The 17741-nt window shown below is 40.8% G+C and overlaps 1 protein-coding gene across 7 annotated transcripts in view; it reads left to right on the forward strand.

The window, feature by feature from the left end:
- Positions 1-17741, forward strand: part of MLIP (muscular LMNA interacting protein) — a 141523-nt gene that overhangs the window by 90593 nt on the left and 33189 nt on the right. For all 7 annotated transcript variants that reach the window (XM_067565471.1, XM_067565473.1, XM_067565474.1 and 4 more), the window contains 3 exons: positions 1417-1461; positions 5411-5455; positions 13398-13523. In XM_067565471.1, coding sequence (XP_067421572.1) covers positions 1417-1461; positions 5411-5455; positions 13398-13523 — 216 coding nt within the window. The remainder of the gene's footprint in view (positions 1-1416; positions 1462-5410; positions 5456-13397; positions 13524-17741) is intronic.

Below are 17741 nucleotides of genomic sequence, written 5' to 3' on the forward strand. Positions count from 1 at the left end.
TTTTTGTCCTATGACTGCAGGGGTGTTAACAGGCCACTTCTCCTTGAATAATCCTTTAGAATATGTGCTAACTACTTATGCTAAACTATCAGTTTGATCTTTTATTTAGCTGTGATACTCTCAATATCTTTCCAAGATCTGAAAGAGAACTCTGTGGAGCACAAAAGCTTGTCTCTCTCACCAGCAGAAACTGGTCAAATAAAATATATTACCTCATCCTCCTTGTCTCTCTAATATCCTGGGACCAACATGGCTGCAACAATGCTGCATACTAGTAGTGGCCTTGGTCAAGGCAATTTTGATGGAGTGGAGAGAGCAAAACCAGACTGGAGGATGGATAAGAGGACATCTTGGCAGTGGGACTGATCCAAAGCCCGTTGAAGCCAATAGGTGTGGTATGAATAGACAATACTCGCTGTTGCTCTGCATGTTGTCTGGTCATTTACACTAGTGTAAAGTGGGGGTAACACACTACCATACTGGAATGGGAGTATTCTACACCCACTCTGTATTGACTTTTCACTGGTGTAAGTGATTTCATGAGTTGCAGGGCAATGGTGAAGCAAGTCATAGGCCTCATGAGAGAAAGAGGAGGAGGAAGATAGGACAGTAGTTAGAGAAGCAGGTGGGATTGAGGAAAGATTTTTTTTTTGCTTTTTTTTTTGATACAGGGGATACTTGAACATGTCTGTAGCCTGATTCTTCACTAACTGTACCTGGTGTAGTTATTAACACCGAGTAAAGTGGATGTCAAATGCTACTACAGGTGGGAGTGAGATTTCTGATGTGATAGCTATTTATACCCACTTTGTACAGGTGTATATAATTACACCAGGTGCAAGACAGTGGAAAATTCGATCCAGAAGGGAAGAAACCAGAGTAAAGAGGAATGATAAGGGAAATCGAGGGAGTGGGAGAAGGAGAGATACAATGGATATCTTAGTCTAAGTGTCTTAGGAATGTCATGGGCTAGAGAGACAGCAGAAGAGAATCAGGTGAAAGAAGAGTTCTAGCAAGACAATAGCACAAAATAGAAGATAATTCCAATATATTTCCCAGGCAAATAAAAATGAAATACTGTTTGGGGATTGGATATTTCCCCTTCTGTCCATTAACAGGTTTATTCTGAGAATTCTCAGCGATTATGTGGTCATGATACCAAGGGCAACTATAACATCATGAGGTCACATCATGGGGTCACATCTTTATGACAATTAATAAGTAAAATAATTACTCAACACTGAGAGCAAAACTTTAATGAATCACATCTCACCAATCTGATGAACCTTTCATAATGGTTGCAGAATGATGGTTTCTTAGAATTTTAGCAATTAATATCTTACTACAAAGATGAAAGTTCGTGGAATTGTCCGATTACTGTTGGTTGTGTGTTATATCAATGTATCTTGTGTACAGATGTCTACAACACTGCAGAGAGCAGCTGGCCGGGAAACCAGATATGTAAGTCCCTTTATAATTACTCTGTGTTTTAGCTACAGAAATGTCTTATTTTTGTGGAATTAAGCATCCTGCTTGCAATAATGACTGGGTCTGGGAAGGGAGTAAATCCGTTTAGGATATGAAGAGTTCTGTACAGTGGTAGTGGAAGCGAATAGTTCAGGGCTTTGGAAATGAGATTTGAGACTTCCCATCACTATTTCAAATACACCTCAAGCCTTACCATCCTGTGGCAGTGCAGTGTGATGTGAGTTGGTGATCTCAGTCCAGTTCCTTTGTAGACAATTTTCTATATTACCCAAATACACCCTTACAATTGTGCCTTGGTTGCCAGCTACAAGAAGCCCTGTACAGATGCACAGGTTAGGGTGAAAAGATGTCAAAAGCCTCTCCTTCTTAATGTACCTCTGTGCAGAAATGGCCACCACCAAAGTCTACTTGAAGTTAATGCCTACAGAGGGACAGGCCACCCCAAAGAGGAGAGTGGAGGACCGAAGAGTGACCCATGGCTGTACCACAGGGTTGACACATATGGGGTTCTTCAAAATATGAAGCAAAGGCCACTCTGGCTTGCGTCCCTTCAGAACTCTCAAGAGTGCAGTGCCAACCTGAGGCAAAATGTCTCACCAGGAGCACTTGGTTGGCAGGGCATTCCTATCCCGTCGTACTGAAAAAACACAATTTAGCCCTGAATGGGCACAAACTATCCTGTCACCTCTAAAACTGGTCCCCACCAGAACAGGGCTAAAAGCATTTTTGGAGGAAAATTGGACAGTCGTTGGAGCAGCATGGGAAACTGAGGGAAGGTTTTTCTTTTCAGAGAGGGGATACACAGCATGTTTGCAGGCAGGTCTCATCTTCTCTGGTTGTGGTTGCACTTCCACTGCCCCATGCTGCACTTGTTTTACATGTACTGTGACTGGAAAAGTTGACTTTTTGCTATCCTTCCTCTGGCACCTTAAATACATGCACAGCATGCCTATACATGCACAAAATTAGTTCTCTTAAATAATTTGTTTTATTAATTACTAAAACTTATTAAACCCAATTAACATGTTTATTCTCATTAGCATAAATAGTTAAAGAAGGTACCTTATTTTACTTGTGATCCATTTATTCATATGCTGATATATGTCTGCTCATTATTCACCAATCTGCCTTTCTACTCAATCACAGATTAGGTACAGTGCAGGCAAAAGCAATACAGATTTTTCAGTTTGTTCCCAGCATACTGCTTGGTCAATGCAATTTTGTTTCTGGAGTAAGTAGCTACAGATGTGATTTTTTTTTTAATTGAATGCAGTTTTGTATTTTACTGCATACTGTGGAATGTGAATTTTAGTTTGTGCTAAATAGAAAACAAACTTCCATTTTTAGTGAAATACCAAAAAAATACCAAAACAAGCTCAGCATGATAACCTATTTTGCTCACCACTCCCGTGTAATTCTTATAATCTCTAAACTGTGCTCTAAATAGAATTATCTTTACAAGACATACAGTGACTAGCATTTCTGGCTGAGATAACATTTTTGGGGCTCACCTGTGTGTGACTCTTTTAATGGGGTCGCAGTCAGGTTCATTTTATTTGATCTTTACAAATGCACTGATATTTTAAAGTCTCACTTCAACTGAAATATATCATTTTTAACCAATGTCTCTTTAGATATCTTGTCTCATGAACAGTCTTCTTGCCCATGTTGAGTTTTTTATATTTTGCTCCCAGGTGTGAAATTGTGAGTGCTTGTGGAGTTTTGGGGGCAGGTGAATACCATAGGTTGGTGGAAACACAAGTTTAAAATAATGCACATGGAAGTGCTCAGATGGCTGCTCCTCAGGAGTTCAGAAAGCCAAGTCTGCTGCCACCTGCAGGGCTTCCTCAGAAGCCAGAAAAGCTGCTGCCTTGAGGGAATCCATCAGTGGTTGAGGATTTATGCCTGGAGAAACACCAACAAATTCCTGTGTGTCTAGGGGCTCAATTTCCTGTATGTTTCATCTCACCCCCCAAATATTGTCTGTTCAGGGGAGTCCCCAAAACTCCTTTTCAACTGCCCTTCCTCTCCCATGATCACTTATCCTCATGGCTGCTTTAACTTGCATTCTGAGGCCATGGCCTCCTAGGAACCCCTGTGGCAGATGAGAATACCCAGGTCACACTACATCTGCCTATAACTACCTATAACAGGGGCTGTGGAAGGGGCCAGTTCCGAATCATTAAGACAGCACTATGCCAACCAACGAACCACCATTTATCAGGGTTATTCTCTGGTAGCTTGCTTTGCCTATTTCATGCCACATAAAGGGGCTATATCATACAATTAGGTTCAAGTTTTCTATTTTGCACTAGTAAGAAAGTCGCATCTCTACTTAATGAATTCAAAAGTTAGGAACTTCTGTGATGGACCTGTTGGCACTGAATTTGCCATCCAGTATAAGGACGTTTATTGTATTAATATCAAACTGTGAGTTCATCCAGCATGCTTGCTACCTGATGACTTGCTTGGAGCAATGATTTTTTAATTTAATTTAATTTAATTTTTTTGATGAGGGAGTTGCACTATGTTTCTTTTTTCTGACATACTTATTTAGTTTGTTCAACTGAAATTCAATTTACTTAGAAAGATTAGCATGGTATTTTGACAGTATAATTATAATTATTTCTATGCATAATTTCTATTATTGGATGCTTGTTGAGATGCTGTCATTTGGTTACAAAAGAAAAATAGATGATCTTTTGCATAGTAATTTGAGTCAATCAAACCCAGCAAAAGCTGTTATCCGCCTAAGCTACTTTACCTATTTTCTTTACATTATATTAGTGTTTGTATACAATGACTAGCTAGGGTAATTTTAATCTACCTCATGGTAAGAGTCTATACAAACTGTTTGCTTGATATTTTCTCAAGGGTGTTTAAAAGTGAAAGTGCTGAATTCTCCACTGCTACTATTTCTCCTTGTGTTGCATTTGATACCAATTTTGAATTCACTTTCCACAGATGTAAGTGACCACACAAAGTACAAGGCAGTGGGAACTCAGGCCTGAAAGTGCTGTGGCTGGCCCTGTGCAGGCATAGGAAGGTGGGAGAGGGAACTAGGAGCTTACCTGGGTTGTGCCATGTGCAGGAACTAGCAACAATGTGACTGGGAGGCACAGTGTTGGTGTATGACCATTGGTGACACTATCCACCCCACTGGAGTTAGTGAAGACAGTTCCCTGGTCCCATCCCTCAACAATACCCAACAGTGGAGTTTGGTAGGAGCAAGGGGTGTGCATGTTCTAACCCTCCTTCAGGCTGCTGCTACAGTACCATCCAGCGCAAGCTGTAGGTATATGCCACAATCTGGGCCTTAATATGCTGCAACTGTAGCTTCAAAGCCCAGCTATTATATATGAAGAGTTTTTAATTAACTAAAGAATATTCTAAGTTTAGAGACCAGAGACCTTAACAGTGAAGAAAGAGGAATGTCTTTTATCCAAAAACCTAGTGATGTTCGATGGAATTCCCTTATAGGAGAGGATATTCCCCAGAAGATAGGTGGAATTTTAATGCTCCGGAACTGTCCATTCAGTAATGAGCCCCGTGAGACTTTAGTAAGGGATTAATTTCACATGGGGCTATAAATTAGAAATACATTTTCATGATTCTTGTTTTCATTGTCCACCCTGCTGAGGCAAACCTTCACATGTGATATAAAGACTTCTTACAGAGGAATATACTGTTGATCAAATGCCTTTCTTCTGTTAGGAAGACAAAAATACTTACATGTGACATGATAATATGTAAATGTTGTACTCCTGCCATCATCCAGGAACCACTGATAATCTATGGAAATACTCCTCCTCCTGGTTTCCTCTCTGTAGTGAATAAACATTCCTCCTTATCCCAGATTGTGTGACTGTTATAATGGATTATGCTGGTTTATGTAACACTGTATCTATTTACTCCTTTGCAGGCTAATCTTTACTTATTTGCACCTACAGTGACAGAGAGTCAACTGGTATGTATCATGTGTCTGAACTATATCGTTTTCCAAATTAAAAGCATAAAATATGAAGAAATTCCTGTGTCCCTCCTTAGTCCTTGGAAGGAAGCTTCATTCCATGCTTCCAGATGAAAGTAATAAGCAGTATATTGCTCCTTCCATACTGAACATGAATTTGAATGCAAAAGTGTGCCAACACCCATAAGTGAGGTGGAATCATAGGACAAACTGCAGGATTTGACAGAGGCCAGAGAGAATGGGTAATTTGGGTGGCCTACTGCCTCCTAGTGGCCATTTAAAAATATCTCAGTTTTGTTTGAAAATTCTTTTTTAAACATAGGCAAAATTCTGGGGCCGTAATCTCCTTGCTTCTACCTGTTTAAATCAAATACAGCTAAACTAGTGAAAAGTGAGATGAAAACCAGGCCAAAGGAAGCATTTTAAGACCAAAACATAACTCTTACATAGTGCAACTTCATTTTGTCCTTACAGCAACCTTGTGAGGTAGGGAAATCTTCTTATCCCCAGTTTACAGATAAGGGAACTGTACCACAGAGTGATTCAGGGCCAGACTGCCAGTGTAGCTCAGATTCCATTTAAGGATGTGGGGCCAGATTTTCCAAAGTGCTCAGCCCCTGGAACTTCCCATTATAACACTTATTGCAGCACTCCTCTGAAAATCTGGCCATAAGTGACTAGGCCATGATGACACAGGAAGCTAGTGACCATGGCAACTTCCCCCAGATCTCTGGAATATTAGTCCAGTGCTTTAACCACAAGACCAGCATTGCACATGTGCATGCAAGGGCAGATTGTGACAGATGGATATGCAGATTCACCAAACAATAGAACAGCAGTCAGCGTTTATAACCATCTAAAACAGAGAGCACTGAGCTCAGATCCTTGCAGGCCAGTGATACTAACCAGAATTCTAGAGGTGGGCTGAAGAGAAGGCTAAATATATTTCAAACATGTTTTAAAAAGTGAGAAAAACCTAGGTAATGCGCAGCATGATACATCTCATGTGGAAGGGTGTGGTTTAACTCTTAGGTGTATACGTAGCAGTTTTGAGATGTACTGCAAGGTAATTTAACAGCTTGAAGTGATTTTTCTACGATTCATTCAGGAGGATAAATGAATTACATGAACTCACTGAGTTTCCTAGGTTTAAAGCTGCTTAGCACTAAGTTCTGTGAATTCAATTAAACTATGACTGAGCAGAATAGCAATTAAACCTTGAGATTTATGGCATTATAACCCCCTTTGTTGTAAAGCAATCTGAACTTAATTCAGCAATTTCTTACCACCATATCCTGGCCAGTGCAGCATCTGGTGTGGAACACTTAACCATTCCAGGGTACAGTTAGGATTTGCTGCCCCAGATTCTTCCTCTGGGCCATTAATTTGCCCAGCTTGACTGCATTGCAACTGGGCACTGGGGAATGGCATCTGAGGAAGCAGTCTATACCAGATTGCTTTCTACCACTGAACTGTAGCCATCTCTTGGGTGAAACATAGCAGGTTATTTTTGAGAACACTAGGCAATCGTTCAGGAAAGACAATAAAGAAAGCCTGAGACTGTTGAAACTGCAGCAGGAAATGTAGATAGGCAGAATATAATTGCCGTAAGTGGAATGAAACAAAGGTTCCAATTATATGCCAGAGTCTCTTGCTATGTACTAGGGAACATACCCTAGAGTCCTCTCTGAATTGTGTATGGAGGCTAAGTGGCGTCAGGTCTTGCATAGTCTTTTAGTGCAGAGTTAGTTGAAAGTGTCATTTGCATTTGTACAAGTGTTGAAAAATTCATATGTTTCTTGAAATTCAAATATTTTTATGTAAATAGAAATAACAACCTGCATTACAAAGAGGTCCCTCTCCGGCTATTATGAGGTCTGGGATATAGATGTCCTGCTGCTCCATCAGCACAGCAGCATACAAAATAATTGTCCGTCCTCCAGGGCCTTTACAGAGATCTGTGAATGACTAGCCAGAGGGGCCTAAATCATTGTTTGCCCAGGCACTTGCCTTCAGATTTCAAGTGCACTGCGGAAGAACTCTGTTAGACTCTCCTTCATATCATAGAATGTTTTATTGCATTTATAAACTTAAGATTTGGACAGGAAAAGTCAATAAATGAGTCATTTTAATTACCTATCTTATCCCCATGAAAAATAGTTCATGACAAAAAAGCAATATCAGGGGAAATATTTTAAAATAATGTAAAACTCTGCTAAGCAAAGCACCTGATATTATACTGGAGTGATCCAAAAAATCCTCTTGGTATATGGAGAACTCAAATATCGTTACAGGGAGCTCAGTCCTACCAATGCCTAGGACTCCAGTACCCTCAAACCTGGCATGTTTGTGGGGTGTCATCCTTTTCAGTGGGATGTACAAAATGATCTAAGGTATCTTCCATCCCTAGGGCTCAATGCTCAACATCAAAACATCCATTTGTGGCTCCCTTACCTTGGGACCAATTTTTTTTTAAACCAAATCTATCAGCAGTGTTGTTTAGAGCAGCCTCTGGGCTTCCTTAGCCTACTCTGGATTGTAAAAGTCCCCAAGGGATCACTGCAGCAGCCTGTGTTTTCCCAAGCATGCTGTGCTCCATGAGAGACAGAGACTAACTCTCTTCTGTTATTAAATATTGTTGAGTCTGATGACACGGGAGTGTGTGTTATGGAGACAAACTGACAGAAAACAGCAATGAATAGAAAAAGTTCAAAAATGCAATCCTCTGTGAAGCCTCAGGAAACAAAACTCTTGCTTGCCGGAAGACTGCTGTAAAATAAAGGGAATTAATAACTGTAGTGAGCAGTGCACTCCTTTGGAACCATAGAAAAGCCCAGCATAGTTATTATAACCATGGTTCCTAACATCCCTAACACAGGGAAGAAGTAGTGATGCAGACAGTGGGACAGGAGAGTTCCAGAGGTAGGTGGGGCTTGGAAGAGTTCACCCCTCAGCTCAGGGGATGAGAGAGGACAACTGAGTCCCTCTGGAGCCTGCGTCACTAAAGGTAGCCCCACTTCATTGGCAATCTCTAAGCAAAGAAGGCTACTTGGGGAGCTGCTGTGCATTTTACCAGGAGCTTTAGATTTCTATTTCGGTGGGTCCTGGCAACCAAAACCTGATTTGCTTTTGGTTTGTTTGGGTGTTGAGCCACCAGACATTGAGGGACCTCCCAGGCCTTATCTACTCTAAATACATTGACCATGCAAAGAAATTATTGTTCCCCACCACACATTCATGCACAAAAATCCTTCAGTCGATTAGCAGGTGTTCTTGTGTACATTCCAAGCAGACAAACTGAACAGTAGATTTCTTTGGGGTGTATGTAAGGCGTAGAGTGAGGCTGCGGGGGAGGGGGAAGAGCTGAGAGGCTAGCTTTTGGAAAAAGAATGTTTCAACAAAATTTATCATGGAATATATCAATTTTTGTCAGAAATAATGGTCAATGCCAGCCTAGCCTGGATTTGTTCAGAGCCACCCAGGTTTGGACTCAAGGATAAAACTGAAATGACTTGGTGAGTGAATGTAGACAGGGCCCCAGTCAAAATTCTGACAACTGGTTGGTCTGAGTCTGTTGTCTAAATTAATAAATGAGGGAGGTGGCTCTAGGAAGAGTTTTCTATCTGTTGTCCTTTAGTAGACTGGCTGTGGGCTGCAGCCGGCTGCGCTCTTACATCAGGCATTATGGAAATGACAAACAGTGCAGACTTAATTCTGAGCAGTACTGAGTACTAGCTGAGTGTGTGCAGCCCCGTTGTGATTAGTGGGAGTGGTGTGTGCTCAGTGGCAATTCTCTGGAATTGGCCGGGTTGATTACATACTGTAATGTGGCACAGGCAAAAGCTGTAACAAGAATGTGGTTCAGTTTAAAATAAAGCAATAATTGCACTTGATATTTGTTAGTAATGACAGAAAATTTTATAGGGAGATGACTCCATAATAATAAGTAATACATAATTTAGTGCTTACTTGATGTTTTTTTTATGAGCTCATGATTTGTTTACAAAGAGATTATCATTCAGGAAGAAGCATTTCACTTTTATCTTTGAGAATTATTTTTTTTTATAGTTTGATATCAGCATTTAACCATCTAAAGCTTTACTTGTATGGGATTAAAGATATCGAGGCTGGAATGACTGTGTTAGTGGTATCCCCTCCAAACCAGCTTGCTCTGAAAGAATTTTATGCTATGCCATGTCAGAATTTCTTGCAAGCAGGATACAGCATCTGCGTTAAGGTCCTGAGGAATGTGTCTCCCAGGTCTTCACACAGATTCCAGCCAGCATGACAGTAAGTGTGAACAGAGAGCTACAGGAAGGCTCTGGCAACTGAAGGAAACTAGATTAACTTATTTCTTAGTGTAGGTAGCCGGTAGAGGAGGCAGCTGAGCCAGCTGAAGACCTCATGGTGGGGAGCTAATTTCTGGAGTGACCAGCACGGCGGCAAACAGAGTGGCTGAGAGCTCATCTCCCAGTGCAGGAAGCAAGGAGAGAAGGCAGCTGGATGAGGTGGGGTCATGGAAGGGAAGCACCATGGAAGGTGATAAATGGGGTCCTGGGTGGATAAACGGGGTGAGGGGGGGTGAGGTGAGGATGAGAGTGAATAAGAGACAGGTATGATAAGGAGATGGAAGGGCAAAATTGAGGAAGGGAAGTGTAGATGATATAGGAGAGGAGGAATAATTAGGAATGAAGAAATAGGAAAGGCAAAATAACGAAACAAAATATCCAGAAAGAGAGGAGATGAGGAGGGTATGGCTATAGAGGAAGACAAGAGAAAAGATTAGGCAGGAATCAGAGCCTCAGGGAGACAGAGAATTTTAAAAGGACCTAGATGTAATCGAAGATTTAGTAGCCTGTTAAAAGGCAGAAAATAATTGGAAAATACCTGGTATGACTGTGCACTTTGCAGAAGTTACCAGGTGTTTAAAAAAAAGACTATTATAGAATAGAGGCAAATCTAGACTCTGTAATTGACCAGGTGTCAAAAAAAAATATGTGAGAGTCAAAGCCCATCCCCCCTGCATGATGGAGGAGAGAAATAGCAAGGGACTTCTAGGCCAGTGGGGAGTCAGAATAAAGCAACCATAGAACAGGCTGGAGGTGAAAGGCCATCACCCTGCTGCCTAAATGCCAGAAATGCTTGTAAAAGTCAGATGGCAGCCCATTGATGGCTAGGGTCTTGGCTGTAAATAGTTGCTGGACTGCAACAGAGAGCTCTTGCGGGGCATCCAAGCACTGCTTTTCCTCATTGGTCAGATGGGGTAACCACTGGTGCAGCTCCTCCATTGCCAGCACATCACAGGCTTCAGGTGGTAATAGAGTACTGTAAAAAGAAAAAGCTGCTTTCTAGATGTCAGCAGGGTGAGCCGTCAGTTGACCTTCTGGCAGTAAGAAGCAAAAAACCTGCCCATGATCTGTAGACTTTTTCTCTAACCTAAAAAAGAATCTTGTGGGAGCATTAATTTCATCGAGCTGAGTAAAACTGGCCGGAACCAGGGCTGCTTGCTCCTTCCCTTCCAAGAAGCTCCTCAGGATCTGGTGCTCCTTAGTTAAGATTTGGTGAATCTGCTTCGGGTCAAGATTGCCAAGAAGGCACAAGATGTCTCATTCCAGGGCACTCATGGCCTGATGCAAGGACCACATGGCAGGCTGGGTAAACTGCTGGCAGAACAGTTGTAGCTGGACCTTCGCGACATCCCAGCAGTGTCTCAAAGATTCAGTCAGGGGCTTGTACTGCCAGCAATGCTCTCCAAACACAGCAAACAACGGAGTGAAATTCAAGTCCTGTAACAATGTTATTGAAGTGCCAGTGGGAAGCACAGGTAGGAAGAGGAAGAGAAACACTGAAAGACACATCATGATGATCAGACAAGTGAGTGGGAGACATGGAAGCCTGAACAAACATCTTCATGCTGACCTTCATGGTATAAAAGAGATCCAGTCTAGCCCCTGAGACTTGTTTGGAAGTAGCCTTCAGCCAAGAGTGCTGCCTAACAGTGGGGTCAGAGAACATGCAACCATCTACTAGCCTCAGGTCTGGAGGAGACAATCCAGGACTTGCTTCTGTACAAGCACCGGTTATGGTGCCACAACCAAAGGTTCCTTTGTGGGGCAGGGCAGCTCTCTGGATAATGGCAGACCACCTATGGCCTGGGAGGCAGGGAGATAGAATCTGGCAGTGTTCTGTGCAGATACAGGTTTTGTGTCCTGCTGGTCCCTTAATGTCCCTACCCCCTCCCCACTATCCTGGGATCCCACATTCTTACCAGGGACCCCCAAGCCAGCAATGTTTGGGCAGGAACCCCCCCAAATGCCCATGGTCACCACACAGGAAACATTTCACGTTTTCAGAGGTAGCAAACACTGTATAATCCACCCCACCCATGTGGTGCTTTAAAACCAGGTTCAGGGGCTGTTCAGGGTCATTTAGAACCACATATACTTGGCACCGGGATGATATAACATCTGGGTTCTTGCAGCCTAATGGCTTCATCCTACCAGCAGAAACTACCTTCCCATAATGGGGGAGATCAGACACTGGTGTCTCATTGTGAAGGAAGGGGGCGACATTGGAAAAACCTGCTTTAGGAGCAGGGGTAAACAAGGGAAATACTTGAACAAAAGACTCCTTGCCCCAGAGTCACTCCTGTAACCAACAGTTCACAAAGTGCTGCAGGGTCAGGAAAATCACTGTAGATTTGTTCATTTAGGAGGCAGATTTTATTTTAGCACAGCCAATGATCTTGCCTGTGTTTAGAAACACATCCTCCACAGGGCTGGAGACAGCAGGCGCACACCAAACCCCCCGTGCTTGTGGGTCAAACCACTAAACCCACCTGAAATAGATCCTCGGGAAAAAGCCCCCACTCCCCAAGGAAAAAAAGGGACGGAAGTAACAACACCCCTGAAAGAAAGAAACAACAAGTAACAAAACAAAAACAAACAGAAACCCACACAGCACATAACAAACAGCCTCACTTGGGGTGGGGAGGAGGAAGAGGAGAAGAGGCTGACAGACTGCATAATAACTCAGTGGTTAGGTCAAAAATCTGAAATGTGGGCAACTCATGTTGAAAGCCTTGCTCTGAATCAGGCAGAAAGAGGATTTAAACCTAGGTCTCCTACATCCAAAAAGAAGCAAATTTTGAAAATGTGTATAAACTGGAATTATTGTTTTTCAGCCAGCTGTACTCTGTAGAGTAGACACTTATTCTTTTCCATTCATTTCCTCCTTTATTGCTCTCCAGTGACTGAAGGATGAATAAGTTGAGATGTTAGCACTGAAAGGCCTAATTACATTTGTGCAACTGTTGTTTGCTGCTGTTGTTCATGGTCCGTTTCAAGTTCCTTACTGGGAATGCTGGGATAGCTCACATGATATTTGGCCACAGTTTAAGTCTGGCTTTTCTAAAAAGTGCTTTCTTACAATGTGTTGGTGCAAGAAATTAGTCAATATAACTGCATCAGCTCTTACCCGTCTTTACTGTTTTTCATTTTGTGTTGTCTTGAAAAGTTTGTACTGGAATTTGCTGTCTATAAACAGATGTGCTTATACATAATCCTTGACTTGATGAAGTTATTAGGATGCAGTTGAGCAGCTAGCAAGAGGTGGCAGAAACAACTGTTTGACCGGCAGGCTAGTTTCTATTCATTGTGTTGATAACAAATAGATCTTAATTAAGAACTTCCTGTGACTGCAAAATCACAACTGATAACACATTTCTCCATATTCTGAAATAAAAACAGGCCAGTAAATGAGGAAATTGAATGATTTTGCTCCTTGTATACTTTTTAAATGTCATCTTTTGAAATATGGTAGCTTCAATAAGACTGGAATTAGAATGTCCAAAAATAAATATAATTGTCTATAATCTGTTACTGCTTCAGGTTTTTACATTTCTTGTTCTTTCCCCCCCCTGTGCTTGTTATGGATCAAGACAAAGCCTGGTGTTATTCGTCCAGTACCAGTAAAAGCAAAAATCATATTAAAAATGGAGGAGCCCTATCAACCAAACCCTTTCAAAAAATACCTTGAAGAAACCAGAGATCCAAATATTGAGCAGGTGAGTGCTCTATTAAAACATCTCCCTCCAAAGATTTTGTAGTGGTTGTCAGTTTCCATAGAAGCTGATGAAGTTGAATCTTGGATTGTTGTTTATTTATGTATTTGCTGCTATTTATTTTATATAGCAGCAAATTTTATATATTATATTTTATATAAAATAAATAGCAGCAATATATATACCACCCTCCCATATATGGATATTAATGAATTATGATCATGGTCATTCTGTAACACTAAAGATAATTTTTAAATTTTAAATTTTAAATCATGCACTTACTAGGACTGGGAGGCTTTGTAACCTTATATAGTACCATATGCCAGCAAGTTATTGTGTCCTGTTGCAGAGCATAACATATAAGAAAAACTGCATGATTAAATAATAGTCCCATATTTCTGATGATTTCAACTCATGTTGATTTAAAATCAGATTTTGCTTTCAATATCAAACCTACCACTTTGTGTAATGTCATTAAGAACATCCTGTAGGGTCATTAAGAGCACCTTGTAGTGACCACATTTTTCATTTCTGAGCAGGGGCGTGTGCAGGGATTTCAGTTCCAGTGGAAGGGCATGTTCTGTGCCCCTGCTGGAGCCCTGGAGGAGCGCAGTCCCTCCCCGCTGGGGCCCTGGGGGATAGAGGAGCTCTGAGCCTCCCCGCTGATTACTGGGGGGGGGGCCCGGGCCTGGGCTCCTTCTTGCCCCCCACCCTGTGCATGCCCTATTTCCGAGCTATTTACTGACTGGGGTTGGCCACTGTCTCAAAACAACTAAATGTATGTGAATCTCTGAGTCCATATAGGTAAATATGTGCTTGTGCGTATTGCTTTGAATTAAAACCTTACTGCAATATGTAATTACATTCCTGGGGAAACTTACAATTAACTTATACAGTATGCTGTGAATCATCCATCTGCTGGGTAGTAGAGGATCACAATGCTTGCCAAATGACATGTGAACAAGGCACCTTTATAATTAAATTCCCCCTGTCTCTAGGGCCCTCTAATCACATTTTAATCACGTTAGCAATAAAAAGTAACAATTAAAAGCTTTGTTGTTAGTCTTTCCTTTTAAAGGTTTTTTTTTTTTTTCATTTTAACTGTCTCTCTCCCCACATTTGCAATAGGTTGGCTCCATTGACTTTCCCAATAGAGTTTCACTGGTATAAATTAGAGCTAAATCTGGCCTATTGTCTGTAATATCAATGGGCTCCAACATCCTGTGCGTTATATATAAATGCTTCTTTATAAAATGTAGAGTTTGTCTCTAGGGCTGGATGACCATGGGAGATAACAACACTTGGAACTTGAGTCAACAATGTGATGCTGTTGCAAAAAAAGCAAATGCAGTTTTGCATTGCATTGCATTAACAGAAGCATAGCATGCAAATCATGGGAGGTAATACTTGGCGTTGATTAGGCCTCATCGGGAGTGCTGTGTCTAATTTTGGTCACCGCTGTGTCGGAAGGATGTAAAGAAACTGGAAAGGATCCAGAGGTGAATCATATGAGCAAAGACTGAAGGAACGGGGTATGTTTAGTTTGGAAAAGAGGAGATTAAGGGGGTGGATCCTGATAGCGGTCTTCCAATACTTGAAAGGCTGCTATAAAAAAGATGGAGAAAAGTTGTTCTCTCTTACCTCAGAGGGCAGAACAAGAGGCATTGGGTTCAAACTACAGCAGAGTGGATTTAAATTAAATCTCAGGAAAAATTTCTTAACTGTAAGAACAGTAGGACAACAGAATAAGTTGCCTAAGGAAGTCATGGAATCTCCTTCGCTGGAGGTTTCAAAAAGAGTTGGATGGTTTAGACACAACAAATCCTGCATCTTGGCAGAGGATTAGACTAGATGACCTTGTGGTCCTTTCTAAGACCATAATTCTATAATTCCAGAGCTGGATGAGAAACCGTTTTCCTATCCCACAATCGTTTTTGTGATTTCAAAAATCTTTCCTGTTTTACATCGGGATGAAATGAGGTCCTTTGAAAAATTTTAATGAAAAAATTAAAGAAAGTGGTAGAGACAGATCCACCCTAGAATACTCAGGTGGTTAGCCGCTCACAAGGAATGTGGGAGTGCCTTAACCACACAGCTATAGAGTCAGGTTTCTCTCTCTAGCCCACTGAATATTTAATAATGAATATGTAGTGGGACAGGTCCAACAGGCGAGATTGAGACAGACCCTCCCATAATAGTCTGATGGTAAGGGCTCTTACCTGGAATATAAGAGGATCAGGTGTAATAGTGACTTGAACTTTGTTCCTTCCACATGAGTGCATCACACACCCCCCTCCAGTTTTGACCAGAAATTTCATCCTGTACCTGAAAAACTGTAAATTAAACATTCACATTTCTGCCAAAAGCCTGTTTTGGTGAATAAGTATTTTCTGACAAAAACCTGTTGTGTTGTAAAATTTCCAATAAGCTCCTCCCAGCACCATATATCTTCTGTTACTAGCTGAACATTCCTGACTGCTTTATAACTATTTATTTAGAAGGCTGAATGTTCTTATGTGTAGGAGTATGTTTATAGGGTCAGGACATGCCTAGTTTCTCTGTGAGCACCAATTGATGTCAATGACAAAACTCCCAATTTAAATTTAATTTGCTTTCTTTACTCTACATTAAACTTCAGCCAATGATTTTGATCTTAATATTAGAATTTGTGTATGTAGGTAAGTCCATCGGAGGCAGAGATGGTTAGTTGCAGAGAGGAACACATGCTTCCCTTTATCGGTTGACCTTAGGATTAATCCCTACCAGCTACCACATTTTAAACATCTCAGTCTCTGCCATCCCTAGGTGCTAAGTGGTGTTTTAAACATGTTAATGAACATATGTTAGCAAACATGTTTGCAAACCACACTTCATTTCGCTAGGCCAGACACGACCTTAAACTGTATCAAACATGAGATGCAATGAGTTTGTGAGACTAAGAGGAGTGGGAAGGATTAGCTAACCTAACCTTGACTCCTTTTCTTAGTCTAAAATCAGTGGGTCTCAACCTTTTCAGGTTGGTACTCCTTATTCAAAGTAAAAAATTTTCATGACTTCCTTACATTTTCAATCAAAGTATGAGTAAAAATTGTACCAGTGATAACAATAAGCATATATAATTTATTTGCGGGAATTTTGAGGGTTTGACAGAGAGTACTTGACCTTGAATGGTAAGGATGTGTGGGGAATCAGTTTACTTTAGATTGTACTAAAATATTCAATACCCTACATCCCCCATGATTGCCTTTGTTACCCCCTTGGGGGAGATTGCAACCCACTGATTGAGAAATACTGGTCTAAACAAACCTAAGGGGCCTTGCTGAACAAGAAGTAATTTACACCTCCCTTCATCTGATTAATTAATTTGATCCAAGTGCAATGGGTATTTTGTTGATGAAGGAACAATCCAATTGCCAAGCTCTGTAACTTGAAATAAAGACAAGTTGTACTTTATATCTCTGTTCAGCAGTCTTTCTTACATTTGAGGTTTATCATGGTGATAAACTAATTTATGCAACTCAGGGCAATTATATGCGGACATTTTGTGATGGTGTATACTTTGGTGTGTACATATGCCTATACACAGCAGCGGGCGTATCTTAAGTCAAAATAAGTACATTTTGAAAATAAAGAAACATTTCTATTAAATTTTTGTTTTATTTCCAAAATTATTAAACAATTACCCAGATTTAAGCTATATGAATAGAATGTTCATAAGCTTTCAGCATTGGCTTAACCTTCAATGGGAGTTTTACTATTGCCTTCAATAGGAGCAAAATTAAGCCAGTGCTGAGCCTATTTGAAAATCCTACCCTTTATATAGAATATATTTGTAGGCCTTCTGAGTCATCAATTTATATGATGGGCTGCATCTGGTTCCAAAGGTTATTTTGCATGATGTAGATTAGTACAATATCATTAATGCATCTCTAACTGTTATATCACTTGGGAAATTTTTAGTTTTTAAAAAGAATAAACAGAAGTTTAGAGATACATTGAGGATTCTCTGATCCTACCTTACAGAAACCAAACTATGTCTATGTGCAGTGATTTGCAGATCTCTAAGTAGTATATGTTTGAAGTTACTGAAGTTTGAGGAAACTAACAAAATAGTATAAAAATATGGTTGTTTGATAAAAGCCAAAATAAAACTAAAGCAAAACCAAATGATCAAAGTTCTCTTCTAACAAATAGACTACTGAATATGTCAGAAGGAAAAGG

This window comes from Emydura macquarii, unplaced genomic scaffold, assembly GCF_026122565.2.
Source record: "Emydura macquarii macquarii isolate MOO-44397 ecotype Brisbane River unplaced genomic scaffold, CSIRO-AGI_Emac_v2 contig_2680, whole genome shotgun sequence".
Taxonomy (NCBI): Eukaryota; Metazoa; Chordata; order Testudines; family Chelidae; genus Emydura; species Emydura macquarii.